General features: G+C 38.2%; 1 protein-coding gene across 5 annotated transcripts in view; it reads left to right on the top strand.

Moving 5' to 3' along the window:
• The window catches only part of SEC24C (SEC24 homolog C, COPII coat complex component), a 38611-nt gene that overhangs the window by 7118 nt on the left and 16780 nt on the right, over window positions 1-14713 (top strand). For 2 of the 5 annotated variants that reach the window (XM_074830655.1, XM_074830656.1), the window contains exons 2-9: window positions 394-596; window positions 3789-3875; window positions 6445-6586; window positions 7579-7757; window positions 8994-9443; window positions 10698-10828; window positions 12041-12109; window positions 13885-13996. In XM_074830655.1, the coding sequence (XP_074686756.1) occupies window positions 422-596; window positions 3789-3875; window positions 6445-6586; window positions 7579-7757; window positions 8994-9443; window positions 10698-10828; window positions 12041-12109; window positions 13885-13996 (1345 nt within the window). In that variant the 5' untranslated portion in view covers window positions 394-421. The remainder of the gene's footprint in view (window positions 1-393; window positions 597-3788; window positions 3876-6444; window positions 6587-7578; window positions 7758-8993; window positions 9444-10697; window positions 10829-12040; window positions 12110-13884; window positions 13997-14713) is intronic. The other 3 variants (XM_074830658.1, XM_074830657.1, XM_074830659.1) reach the window with 3 other exon arrangements.

Raw genomic sequence — 14713 nt, 5'->3', positions numbered from 1 at the left:
CTCGTCTAAATCATGAAATCTGTTTTCTGTTGCTCTGATGTTCTGTGAGGTGGAAGTAGTTCATAAGGTGTCTCGGGAAGCTTGATAAACATCTGCTATGGAATGGCAAATTATGTTTTGTTTTTTTTTTCTAAGATGATGATCGCAAGTCTAACCAGGATGAAGCAGTGAGTAAGTTGATTAGAAAACATAGTTTCTGAAAATACTGTTTTCTGACTAAATCTTGTAAAGCATTTATCTTACTTTAAAAAAATGCTGTGCAAGAGTAGATTACCATTCATTTTTTACCTTCCCTAGTATCTGAGAAGCTCTCATCTCTGTGAAAACAGTAGCGAAGTTGGCCAGTTTGGTTTTATGTCTGCTAAAAGCCATTTTTTCCCCCCCTTTTTGCAGGTGAGATTAGTTTGGGGATGTGAATACAATGAGTGTAAACCAGCAAGCTCACACAGGGCCTCCTTACGGGCAACCTCAGCCTGGATATCAGGGATACCAGCAGCCTGCCTACGGAGGACAGCCATTGCCAGGAGTTCCTCAATCGCAATATGGAGCTTACAATGGTCCGATGCCAGGATATCAACAACCAGTCCCTCCACAAGGTACTTCTCAGTCAAAACTTAATGATTGGTCATGTGTAAATTGTTGCGTGCATGGAATTTTTCTGTATACTTCCTATTACTAGTCTTTATTTTGTGGTAGCAATTATCTTTTCTTCTGTATGTAGCTTACATGATGTTAAAAATCATGTTATTCCTGTACATTCTGAGGTTATTGTTCTGTCATTTGTCCATTTTAGCAGGGCTTACTCTTCTTTTTTAGCTCATAAAATTAACATGTTGAGAAGCACAGACAGGTGGTTTTTTTTCAGTATGTCCCTGCCTGTGTGGTACTGAAGCACTTGACTAGGACAGTCTTCCTGATGAGGTTATGTTGAAGGGCAGCAGTTATGGACTGTAACAGATCTATAATTGAGACTGCCTTACATTACAATGCAGAAAGATCTGCACTCCATCCTGAAAGATTAAGACATAGAACTCTAGGATGAAACTCTAGTATTTGGAGCTATTCTCTCTAATGTCTCTGAAATCAATAGAAAGCTTGTGGACATGTGGCAAGCTAGTGTGTTCCAGAATTTCCCTGGTTCTGCAGGATCATATCACTTGTTGGTTTTGTTTGTTTAAAAAAAAAAGAAACAAAGTATTTCAACTTTTTTTTCCTGTTTTCAAAAGAAAGACTAACTTAAAATTACTGAAGAACTTTAGGAGCCTTTGTTTCTGAGTACCTGAATTGCTTTGGGAGATTAATAGTGACTTTAACATCTGAAATGTAGGGAAGAAAATACCACTGCTTTGAGTAGAAATATTTCTGCCTTTCAAAATCACACAGATGGAATTCAGTTCTGCTGGGATAAGCACAATGTGAACTTCCATTCTGAAATGTTCATTCAAATTTCATTTAGATATGCTAATCATGCTAATGGTCTCTGTATTATTCTCCCTTCCAAGTACATCTTGAATTTTTTGCAACTTCTCGAATTTAAACCAAACTCAACGGGAAGGATAGAACAATCAAAGAGCCTATAGTTGTCTTGAAACTAACAGAAGTGGGAGACTGAAATTTGGGAGCCGAATAATTGCCCTGTTGTTTTTTTTTGTCTGGAGTTAACACGGTAATGGAGTAGAAGAAGAGTTAGTGTGGTGTGCCAAAGAATGGGTTATTCAGTTGCTCCATCTTCCTTCTCTTTCCTTAATCCTCTTCCTCCTCTCAATAAATCTCTTCCAACAACACTTTTAATCTGCGAGTTTTGAACTAATTTCACAGAGGATTTTAAGTCCTATAAAAGTAATGAAAATCAGCACTGGGCAGAGGAAAGAAACCCTGCTTCCTGGGAAGACAGAGGCAGAGCTCAGCCATTGAGTGCTCTGTTTGACTGCTCAATGTAGCCATTCACTGACTAGTGTTTCCTGTCCCATGGAAGGAATGGGGACAAATTGGACTTGCTTCAGTGAGAGAGAGGAGATTCAAGAAGGACAAAGATTACTATAGATTTGTTGGAAAAGTTTCATCAGTACAGCTATTTATAGAAAACAAGTTTTGGCTGATAGTGTGAAGAATGTTTAGGATGTTCGTAAAAGAAACTGAGGAGCATCTTCCATCAGATACTTCAAGAACTTTTCAGACTTTACAAGTCTGAAAAGGATTTCTTTTTAAGGGAATTAACTTTTTCCCTTCTGAATTATTTCTGGTTTGTCTTTTTTAATTTTATAACAACAGATACGGGGTTCATGACAGCTCAGTAAGGACATACCTAGAAAGCTTGATAATGTGCATATAAATTTGTGCAGATTAAAAATGCAGATTTTGTTTGTGCAGTAATGATTGAAAGGTATGGTGACAGTGAGGGCAACAAGGTGGTCTCATTTGGACAACAAATATATATTGCACTACTATATTGCACTACTCTTAAGTAGTATCTCCTGTACTTTACTGATAAATCAGGCAAAAGCCACCCATGGTTGGTGGAGATTTCTCTTCCATCTTATCTTCTGAGACCATCCTTCCTAGACTTAGCAGACTGTATTAAGGAAATCTCCGTTATCAAGTTGTGCATTTTGGACCTGTTAATTTAAGTCCAGGATTCCTGTCTTTAGAGGGAAGGAATGTAAAACTCGGAGTGCTAGCACAACAGCTGGAAGTTGACCTGTTAGTAGCTGCTGAATATGACATCCAGGTGGAAGAGTGGCAAACAAACAATGCATTTATCGAAGACAGTGGACAGATGATAATGAAGATAGTGATAGTTATTCTTTCTACCCCCATCTCTAACAGATTATGTTTATTGCAGGTCTTTGTAGCAAGACCTTTTGTAGCTGCATAACGTAGAGGAGAGACAATTAATTTCAGAGGCACTAGAGTGACAGGAATTTAGTGGACAGTGAGGGGTAAAAGGACAGGAATTTAGTGGACAGTGAGGGGTAAAAGGACAGGAATTTAGTGGACAGTGAGGGGTAAAAGGACAGGAATTTAGTGGACAGTGAGGGGTAAAAGGACAGGAATTTAGTGGACAGTGAGGGGTAAAAGGACAGGAATTTAGTGGACAGTGAGGGGTAAAAGGACAGGAATTTAGTGGACAGTGAGGGGTAAAAGGAAAACTGCCAATGTTATTCTGTGATCTCAAAGTAGTTGTCTTAGTGATTTATTTAAAAAATAACAATAAAATTTCTTGGAGGACTGCGTGGAGAAGTGTTGGGAGCTGATACCATCCTCAGTCAAGGAGTCTTTCACATCTGATTTATGTGACAACCCTAACTCTAACTAATGGAAACATGAGAATACTTTGTCAGTGATGCTAGTCTTGCTTGGGACCAGAAGTAGAATACTGTGCTGCTAGCTGAAAATACCTCTTTCTTGCTATGAGAATATTGAAAGAACCGGGACAAGTCTTTCAGTCAGTCTATCAGTTTCCTTCTGATGATATTATGCAGTTGAAAGTGCAAACACAATTAATTATCTGAATGCCATTAACAATTAGGCTGCTGCTGGATTGTTTTACCTAGACTCAGTTTATGATACTACTAACACTTGTATTAACAGTAATATATGAACTACGTTGATAATATGTGTGGTAGAACAGGTGAGAGGGAGTGTAACTTAAGGAATAATGTGGTAAATGTGACATGGATTTTACATACATGATATTTTCTGCACTGCAGACTGTCCTCAGCATTGGAATCACTGTCTCTTGGTGCTTTCTCTCAGGCTTGATTTACTAGTGTATTCTGTCTTTTCAGGTTACTTTCCTTCCTTGGGGTTCCCTTCGAAGGGCTCTCCTGTATCTCTCAACTCTGACACTTCTTCTCTTGCACCTAATTTCATAGGTAAATGGTGTCCTTTCTGTGGGAGTGTTTGTGCTGTGCCGCTGCTTCTGTGCCAAGTTCCCATTTAATATGGGTATTTATCTCAAAGGTGTGGGTACCTGATTATTCAGGCAGAGGTGGGTGAGACACTTCCCAATCTATTTGTAGGCAGCACTGTAGAAACATTAATAGGATATGAAGAAATAATCCTAGTAGAAGTCCCTTATGCCTGCAGATTCATAGATAAAAACTGACTTGTGACTAATGTTTTCTGAAGACTGATTTCAAAACCTGAATTGTCTCATTCAGATTCTGTCAGGGAGAATCCTTAGTTGAAAAGAATGCAGTCTCCCACTTGAGAGAGAACTGAAACGCAAGGTTTGAAATTAGAGCATTGCAATGAAGAAATCAAAAGTCTCCCCAAGCACCAGGAGATTGTTTTTGGAAGTCATGAGATTTTTGTAACTCGTGCCTTCATTTAAGGGAGAAAATAAGTTTTTAGCTTCATTGACTATAGCATAGAAACCAAATAAATGTTTCCAAAAGCTGTGGCTTGAAGAAGGAAATACTTCTGCAAAGTTGGCAATCAAGATGTAAGAATTGGAAACACTGCAAGAAATCATGTTGTATTTTGCCTTCTTTCCAACTAGTGGTATTTTGGAAGAGCTGTTTCCAGCAGTGTCAATTTATTTAGAAGATTAGGGGAGTCAGAACTGGGCCAAGACCATATAGTCTCGGGGCTTTGAGTGAAATCACAAGCAGTTCCCATTTTGCTGTAATCTACCTCCATTTTGAGGTCTGTGATGAGTAAGATCAGTATCTCAAAGGTGTTGAAGAGGAACTTCAGGATTCCTCAAGAGTAATGAATCTTAAGCTAATAAGCCACTAGGTATTCATACCTGTTCAAGTGAAGTTTTTTCAGTGGCTATTTGAGCAGTCTGTGGTAGTAGTTACAGAAGTATATTTGTGACAAGACCTAGAAAAAGATGACTTCTGAAGCTTTTTCTGAAGTAAGCGTCTATTTGTCAAATTGTATGCCTGTTAAAGTTGAGGGGGGAATAAAGTTCACTTAATGTTTAAAAAAAAAAAAAAATTATGTAGGATCCCTCCAAGAATTGGATTAAATATGCTTTTGAAGACAAAAGATAATGCTGAACAGTTTACATGTACTATCAAAGGGAAGAGATTCCAGAATAGATGAAAGTATTTCGGATTAACTGAAAAGGTATCACAAAAGACATTCAGAAATAGAAATACCATACAACATATAAATAGAGACTGGGAAATACTTAGCCAGAGGAACAGTAAGTTGAAGGTGCTGTAACAGCACCTTAGAAAAGACAAGATTTCATGACATGAAGGTATGTAAAAATAATAAATGTCTCTGGAAGTAATTAAGTCCTAAGTCTGAAAATGAAGAATGGGAGGAGGTTTAAAAGAAAAAAGCTCCAAGAAATTACTGGTTATTCATACAAGGTCTAGTTAATTCCTTCCTTGAATTTGTATCCACAAGCTTACTAAGAATTACATGTAGCAGATAAGATAAAAATATATATGAGTTGACACCTCATGCTTTGGTGTATAAATTGTGCTGTAGAATTGATAAATGGCTTTTCTTATTTCCTATTTCATAATGGTTCCTCACAAGAAGGTTTCAGAGTCCCTTTTAAACTTGTCATGCCGGTCACTGTCAGAAAAACACAACATTGTGTGTGTGCTGCGCTGGTCTCATGGGGCAGTTTACTCCATTTAGTCATCTGTATTTAATGATATCCCATACATGAAATATGTTCCCTTGTCGTTAGCAGGGATGGTCATATGGTTGTGTTAATTATCAGCATTTTTAACATCCTATTATTAAAATAGGAGTTTACATTCTCTTTTTTGGAAATAGACACTCTAGTTGTTCTGCTGGTATTGCATCCAACATTATGTGGTCTGTGGAAAGTGTGAAGACTTGTTTCTGAGGCAAATATGTTTGGGCTGTGACTGAACTAGCTCAGTCTGAAAGATGAGAAAGTATTCATGTTAGCCTCCAACCTTGAGAGGCTGGGAAGAACAGTCTGTGGTGGCCCCCATTATGTTATATATAAAAGCAGTTAGTTGAATGTAATTTTTGAAAACTGGATCTACTCACATAACCTGTTTACCTTTCAAGTAGGGAAAACTGACCTGTAATGAATATTAGGTTCTGTGTGAATACTCTCCTTGGTCTGGATAAAAATAATTGGAGTTGGAGGGGGAAGAATTTAATACCTTACTGACAAGATAACTTTTTTTCTTCATCAAAAGGTGAAATTGTCTTTTGAAGACCCTCCACAGTACGTATTTTCTACTTGGTCTGTGTGGAGATGGTGACTAGTGACACTGGCTAAAAATACTTGTGCTTTCAGTTTTGCTACTTCTAATATAGTTGTATAAATTATTTGTTGCTCATGGAGTATTGATATATCAGTTTGGCCAACATTAAACTGTTTCTGCACTTTTTTGTGTTTCCTGGATTTTTCATGGTAGTTGGTTCAAGCCCTTATTTCTGTGAGTAATTTGTGACTTATTTTTTCAAAATTTTTTTTCCCCCTTATGTCTGTAGGTTCCTTAAGAGCCCCTCCAACATCTGGAGCTCCCCCTCCAGCCTCTGGAGCATCTCTTCCTTCTGGCCACCTGACATACAGTCAGTTTGGACATGGAGATGTGCAGAATGGAATTCCAGCCTCAGCAGCCCCAATGCAGAGGTATATACAAGAAAAGCAAATCATAACGAAGGCCTGCCTTGGTAGACCTATGCTAGGTCTAGACCTTTTGGGATCTAAACCAGACTAAATACTTTGTTTTTCCTGTGGTGGACACTGACTTTCTTTAGTGCTTCCTTATTGTTTTGGAACATTTTGCCATAGGACTATTTGTTAGACAGTAAGAATCCCTAGAGACAAAACACTTTTGGAAGGATATGAACAGATGTCAGTGACTGATTAAAACCACTTCTCTTCCAGAGACTTTCCTTGTGGCAGTCATTTTCCCATAAGGAATTTTCTGATTCCCATAAACTGTTTTGTTTTAAAACAATTGTATCCACACAGCTGTAGTATTTGATTCCTTGACAGTGTGAATTGATCTCTGTATGGAGCATGTTGCTGTCTGTCATAACTGAGTACTTCCTCAGTATTGGCTCTGGGTCCTTTTCCCCCTGTTACGGATCCCTGAGTTACCTTCATCTAAAGCTCCTAGGCATCTTCTCCAGAAAGATATTGCCATTACCTCAGTGGTGAAAGTAGCAACAGTCCTCACCGCTTCATTCTGATTACCGGTTATGGGGAAAGGTGGTTGTTTTTTGTTTCCTTCTGGTTAAGCTCAGCACTGTCAGCTGGAGAGTCCAAATCCGTTGAGCAACAGTGCATTCTTACCTAGCTGTGGAGGCCTTGCTGTTGCTCACCCTGTAGACTCTGTTGCAGTATTTCTGATTTGTTGAGATAACCAAAGTGGAATTAACAAAAAGATGCTATAAACATAGAATTTGTATTTTAAGAACTGATGGATTTTTTTGATGAAAGGGATTCAGATCCATGCAGTATATGTAATTATTTTTCAAAAACTGAGCTACAGTGCTTCATGTAAACAATTGAGACCTAGCTAGTGTTTATGTGGAAGAAAAATTTTAGAAGGCACAGAGAATTGTAACCGTTTGTATGATGGGGAATCCAGTGAAGTTTCTCATCTTCCTTCTCAGGCCACCTGCTTCTCAACCGTTTCTGCCAGGCTCAGCACCCACGCCTGTCAGCCAGACATCTACGTTCCAGCAATATGGTCCCACCCCAGCCAGTGTACAGCAGCTCAGCAATCACATGGCAGGGATGACAATTGGCAGTACTACAGCCCCTGCTCCTCCCCCAGCTGGACTGGGCTATGGTGAGGTTTCCTGGCTAAAGAAATATGCTATTGCTTTTCATTTATGCTAGTAATTTCATAAAAGGTTTGCTCTTGTCAATGATTCATTCCCATATGGTGATAGGAATTCTCCATGTGTTGACATCTGCCATAGTAAACGGTAGTTTCCTTGACTAATAAGGTCATCATTGGAGAATCCAGAACTGAGACTATTGTAGGGGACTGTGCAGGAAGTGCTAGGGGAGGTGAGTAACAAAAGAGAGTTACAGCGTTTCTCCTCAATTAGGTGAATATTGGTGTGAAACACAAAAACAGTCTATCCTTAAATAGTCTACATGCCTTGCCACTGCTGTGCAGCAGCCCAGCCAAAAAAAAAAAAAAAAAAAAAAAGGAAAAAGGGTTCAATAAATCAAAAAGGGCTGAAATTACTGTGAAAGACTCTGTGAAGGGTTTTGTGGGAAGTTGAAGACACTTACTTAAACAGTGTAAACTGAATTTAGGTAGTTTATTGTATTGTGTTAGATCTACAGTCCCACTGTTGTATATTACAGGACTTTGGTTTTTTTTTTTTACTTGAAGACTAGAGATTTGTCTTTAGTATGTGTAAGCTGGTATGACTACGATTTTGTTTTGTTGTTTTAATCTTTTGTTAAAGTATTTTTTGACAAGCTTCTCTCATACTCTTAATACAGACTTTATAGGAAAATTAGGAGTAGGGGCTGCAGATTTCTTCAGCCTTTTGGCATTGTGTTTGTCTAAAATTATCCTCAGAAATAGTGCAGTGGTAAATACAGAAGGTGCTAGTTCAATGCTATTAAAACCATGAAGCTCAAAGCCGTTCTTAAACTACAGGCTTCAACGTAGTGTGGAGTTTAAGATACAAAGTTATTTCAGTTCAACAAAGCGGTAGACAGACTCGTGGTGGTTCTTGTTTTGCATACTCCTGGCTTTGCCCCTTTTTTCTGGCCCTGAATCCTGAAGTGTATTTTGATTATGTAAAATACAAAGCTCAGACTTTGAGAGAGAAGACAATGAAGAACCTATCAAGTTTCAGATCCCTCGGAAGAGTTTCAGCTCTCTGATTAATTTAGGAGGGTGTTCACCTAAGGTTTGTCTCTGTTAGTACTGGCAAGTCCATCTGAAGATGAGAAAATGGTAGACCTATTTAGACAATCTAAAGCAAGTGGGTTTTGCTTGCATCTTAATTGTCTTGAGGATAGAAGAAAGTGATGTTGTGTCTTCTTTTCTTCTTATCAGGTCCCCCAACATCGGTTCCCCCAGTCTCAGGAAGCTTTAGTGCAACAGGATCTGGTCTCTACACACCTTACACTGCGAGCCAAGGACCCTCTCCTACCAGTGTGTCTCAGGGTCTTCCTTTGGCACAGCCTCCATTTCCTGGTCAACCAGTATCAACTCAGCGCCTCCCTACTCAAGTCCCTGGTTTTGCCCCATCTCCCTCTTCTACAGGGATTGGACCTTCCTCTTACCCTCCTTCCACAGGTGCCTCAAGGCCACCTACCATGCCAGGCCCACCACTGCCTGGGCAGACAGTTGCTGGACCATCAATGTCCCAGCCTAATCATGTATCCTCACCACCACCTCCATCAACTATGTCAGGGCCGCACCCTGGGCCTCCCATGAGTGGCCTCCATGGACCACCTCCTCCCACTCATCCTCCTCAGCCAGGATACCAAATGCAGCAGAACGGTTAGTATTCCTGGTAGAGGAGTTGTAAGTTACATGTGTTCTCTGTGTGCTGTAAACTGAGAAGTGGATTTCAGGTTTGTTACTTCTGGGCTTCTGGCTGCACTTCAAAGCTTCCCTCTTGTTTCCCTGTGCTCATGTCTGAAGGACAAATCCAAGATAAACAATAGGATTGTCATTTGAAGATATTTGTCATGCAGGTTTTAATCAGATTAGTGCAAGTAAAGGAATCCTAGTTTACTTGGCCAAAAAGTTGTTTAGAGATTAGTGCCATAATACTATAAGAATTTGTGATCAAAATTTTATTATGAACTTTATTTTGATGTCTGTTCAAAAGTAGAGATTTGAAGTTCTGAAAAGCTTTAACTTTTTTTAAATTTGTGGCCAGTGTGCATATACAGTGTGTATGAGAGGAGTTGTTAAACGTTGAAAAGGAGTTGCTACTTTAATTCACAAAACTGTATTTTTCTCCTTGTAGAACCTTTCACATTTTGTGTGTGCCTAGAAGTAATATCAGTTAAGCTTTCTGAATTATGAACAGTTTTGGCTGATTTTTAATCAATAACATTTAGATAGCTAGGGCAAAGTAAGCATGTGCAAGTGTCAGATTGAGAATCCCATCCCCATGCAGCTTTGCACAACTGGCCAGGTCAATTACTTAAATATCTGTCCAAATTGCTATGCACTGTAAAAACACTGATGGAGTAAATCATGCTGTTACTCCATAACTGACTGAAATTGTCTATAGTAGTATGAAATAACTTCAGGCAGTTACAAAACAAAAGAGATAATCACACATTCATCTTTTACTGTAATTTCACACAAGCTGAAACTGCCCGAGAGAACTCCTTGCATACCTTTAGTTTGAGGAATTATGGGTCATCCACTAGCTTATTTGACTGTTCTGTGTGTGCTTTCTATTAGGCAGTTCTGCAGTTTAACTTAAATGTTCACAGTGTGTGATCTTAATGCGTATTATAATCATATTACTCTAAAAATAGTTACGTTAGTCTAAAATCCTGTGTTTCCCGAAGTCTGGTTTTAAGGAGGACTGTATCCATCAGTTTATTAGATCGTTGGTGGAGATGTCCAGGTCTAAGCTGAAACACTCTGATAAATATGCCTAATCCTAATTAACTGAAAAGCATGTAACTTTCTTTTTCCTGTTTTTTGACATTGACAGGAAAGGTGGGAAGTGCCTAATGAGGAATACCTGGTATTAGCCACTGTTTGATTTTGCTGTCCCTTTCTTGTAAGGTTCCTTTGGGCAGGTGAGGGGTCCCCAACCAAACTATGGAGGAGCCTATCCAGGAACACCAAATTATGGAAGTCAACCAGGACCACCACCTCCACCAAAACGCTTGGATCCAGATTCCATTCCTAGCCCTGTAAGCTTACTTTGTTCTTACCAGCGTGAACTCTTCTGTAGTGTCTTTACGTAAAACAGAACTGACAAAGACCAAAGCTGAAAACAGGTTTCTTATTCCAAAGAACATCAGTCTGTTTTCCTGGTTACTTTTCTCTCGCATGTCCAGCTTCAGTCTTTTGTTATGAATAAGCCCAGAAGCAGTATTTTTCTTGGTGACTAAATAAGGGCACTGCATATGCAAATCAATGCTCTAATTCCTCAGGTCTTTTTCTGTACTGTGTTACATTTTGAGAATCCTTAAGGGCTTTGATTAAGCTTGTTTCTCCATATCTGGATTCTTGCTTAATGACTTTGCAAGGTAAACTAATTTCAGGTTTTGAGGTGACAGTCTATGAACTGTATGATTCACGTTTAAAGTATGGTTAATAGAAGATGATTGTAGTGCTTTTCCTTTCCCTTTTCCTATTATCTGTCAAAAAGCTGGTTAGTGTTTTTTTGGGTCATTAAGTCGTGACATCTGAGAAGGGACAAGCAGCGATGTGTAATGGTTAGCAATGATGAGTATTATTAAGCCTGGCAGTATTACTGCCACTGGTCTATTGTGCTGGTTCTTCCACTGCAGTTCTGTTGTTGTCTCAGAAGGCCATAGTCATCTGATAACAGGAAAACTTTCTAGGGCAATGCTTACAATCAGTTTACTTCAAAAAAACTTAGTATAAAAATAATTTAGTATTGAGTTACGTCTTAGATCTGGACTAGTGCTGTTCAGAAGTTATTGCTATTCAAAAAATTATCTGTTTAGACTCCAGGTTTATGTAATGTTTATGACTGTATTTTTTTCATAGAATGTAAGGAGTCTAATTGCTTGTCTGCTTCTCTTCCACTAAATGAGATCTCAAATGGCTTGTGTCAGTTGCCTTCATTTTAGCATGTTCTTAAAGCATAAATCCCCAATTTCTAACCAAAATGAGCACGTGAGCCACTACCGCTGTTAGCAATGTATTCAGAGCCCAAACCCAATATCCTGGGAAGGCTGTTTTTGGGATCGGTAAATGCTGCAGAAGCTGTTGTTTCCTGTTGCATGACCCAATGTCCAAATGTATCTAATTCTAGTGCTACAGGTTTGGGTAGAGAGAAGTAACGCTGTTACTTTTTGGTTTATTATTCTCTTTTTTCTTGTTTTCTTTTTTTTTTTTTGTGGCACTCTTACTTTTTATTTTTTTAAAAAAAGCAACTTAATGAGCTGCCACCCCAGCAGAAACCCAGGCACAGAATAGACCCAGATGCAATTCCTAGTCCAGTAAGTGCTGTATATATATGTCAATTGTAGTCTGTGTGTTGGTGACCATCTGTGCATGCCTGAAACCTGAACTTCACCTCACTAACCCTCCATCATTAATCCTTTACCCTTTCCTTGCTGTCTTCTGCTTGCCTTATCAAAATGAGTAACATTACACCACAAGAGGTTGTTAAAATCTTCTGTGATGAATGGTGAGGCAATAGAAAGCAGACTGTTTCAGAAACAGATCATGAAGAATGTCTCCCCTTCACTTTGTCTGATCTTTAGAATATCTCCTTCATCAGATTCCAACTGGCATTTTCAGTGTTAGCCATCAGTATAAATGTCCATACAATGTGTGTCTCATGTTAACATACGCACAACGCGAGCATTTGTAGCCATGTTTTCTACCAGTTTTGAGCAGAACTTGATTACTTTTCTTGTTGATATATCAGTACTGGGCTAATGCTTTGAAGTTCTAAAATTGCAGATGAACTGTTTTGTTTTGATGTTAATTCCTGATATAAATCTTCTAGTAGGTTAATATGAGGCATGGGGAGCTATAAACATTCTCTCATTATCTGTGCTCATACATAACCATTAAATTTTGAATTTGAAAATTTAATGTTTATGTGTAGAGAATTTTACCTAAAGAAAGAAAAAAGCAGCTACCTTTTGGATTGGAAGAAAAAAAAAAAAACGCATTTGACTTTGTTACCCTTGTATCACTTCTTCCTTGTTTAGCCAAAGTTGGTCATATAACAGGTGCCAGTGGTGACATGGCCAATGTTCGTCAGTTTGTAGACTTTTGAAATGGGACTAAATTTATCCTAGAGTAGTCACTGTCTGATGCTATGCAGGGAGGTTTTCTGCTGGCAACTTGGAATCTTTAGTGAGAGGGTAGAAGTTCTGCCATGCAAACTTCTGCATTTCACAATTTAAGAAAGGCATGTGTATATGGTGGCAAAATAAGATCAGAAGAATGATTGCTAGCTATAATGCTTTCATTCATGTCCCAGTATGGAAATGTAGTTAAAACTGTATATAACTACAATTTTCTGTTCTTATGCAAAGGTCAGTGGATATTTTAGTCAAGTAAAAACGTTTAATGCGTTTCCACTACCTTAAGCATGTTTGCATTAATGAAGAATTTTAAATACTAAGAAATTTAAGATTTTTTCAGGCTTTAAAGGTTAAGGTTGATTCATTCATAAGTCTATTGAAACTTCACTTTCCACATCCCTAGAATTCAAATCACAAACTCTTGAGCACCATGGAGTAATGAAGACTTCCACCTGAGCTTGCAAGCATCTGTCTTTAGGTCAGACTTACAGTGGTTAGAAATAAACACATACTATGAAAACAGTGGAAATGTAACAGAAAGGAAAAGCCAGGTTATCTATAGAACTTCAGCCTGATGCTTACAGAAGCTTCTAATTTTAATTTGGCTAGGACCAGTATACAGGGGAATACTACCAAAAATTCCTTTCTTGATCTGTGTTTGGCTTTTATGAGTTCAGATCAGGCCTTAAAACACAAAATATGCTGCTAATCAAAATACTTGGGGAAAAATACTACTTGCAACTTGTAATTTATTGTTATTCATTAAGTACTATTTGAAATCAAACTGAGAGGTGACTGCTTGACAAAACTTATTTGCTTTAGACTTCTTATTTTTAGAGATAGTAATGTTTGCTTCAGGTCCCCTTTTCACTTCATGACAGATATAAATTTTTGTACTTTAGAGTACTTTGAAACCAAGCCTCCAAATATTAATGTGGTCTTTTCCATTGTAGATTCAAGTGATTGAAGATGACAGAAGTAACCGTGGGTCAGAACCATTTGTCACTGGAGTGAGAGGGCAGGTCCCACCTCTTGTTACTACAAATTTCTTAGTCAAGGATCAAGGTAAAATATTTTTCTTTTCCTAAACAAACAAAATGAAACATAAACCCCAAGGAGTCAGTGACAAAACTGTTAGTCTTTAAAGGAAAAGTTTGAGCAATGATTTCAGTGACTGGGGTTGTGTGTTTTACCAACAGAAGCTTAGTTTCAAGTCCTGTGTTAATTTGATCTCAATTTAGATTCTCCTGATTGTTTGGTAGCTAGTAACCAATTCGCAAGTAGCATTAGCAGGGATATCAGAAAACAGCAGATGAAGCCTCTTGTGTAGAGCTATATCAATCACAGTTAAGAACTGAAATTTACTAGCGATGTCATCTGAATTGGACTGAGAACTGTATTTTTTTTAGATTGAGTGGGATGTCAATTGGTCCATGTGCTTCATAAAGAAAGGATATTTCATCTTTTAATTTCCCATGCTTTTTTTGAGATGTAAAGCTCCCTTAAAGCTTCAAAATTCAATTCTGCAATCAAATACTTTACTGTTCAGCCAAAATTACAAAATTGAACAGTAGAAATGTTTGAGTTTTTCTGCCTATAATACATTTTAGTCTGCAAAAAGAGTGAAACAGGAATGCCTTTTTAGAGGTTTGAGTTGATGTGGGGTCAAGTTAATTTGTTTTGATTTAAGGCCTTTTATCATAGTTAATCATGGAGGTATTTTGTTTGGAATTTGAGTTTTGCATAGATTGAAATTAGTTGATTGTTTAGATAAGTGCTTAG

Source organism: Strix aluco, chromosome 7 (genome assembly GCF_031877795.1).
Source record: "Strix aluco isolate bStrAlu1 chromosome 7, bStrAlu1.hap1, whole genome shotgun sequence".
In the NCBI taxonomy this organism is placed as follows: domain Eukaryota; kingdom Metazoa; phylum Chordata; class Aves; order Strigiformes; family Strigidae; genus Strix; species Strix aluco.
This window is presented reverse-complemented; position numbering and strand designations above follow the sequence as displayed.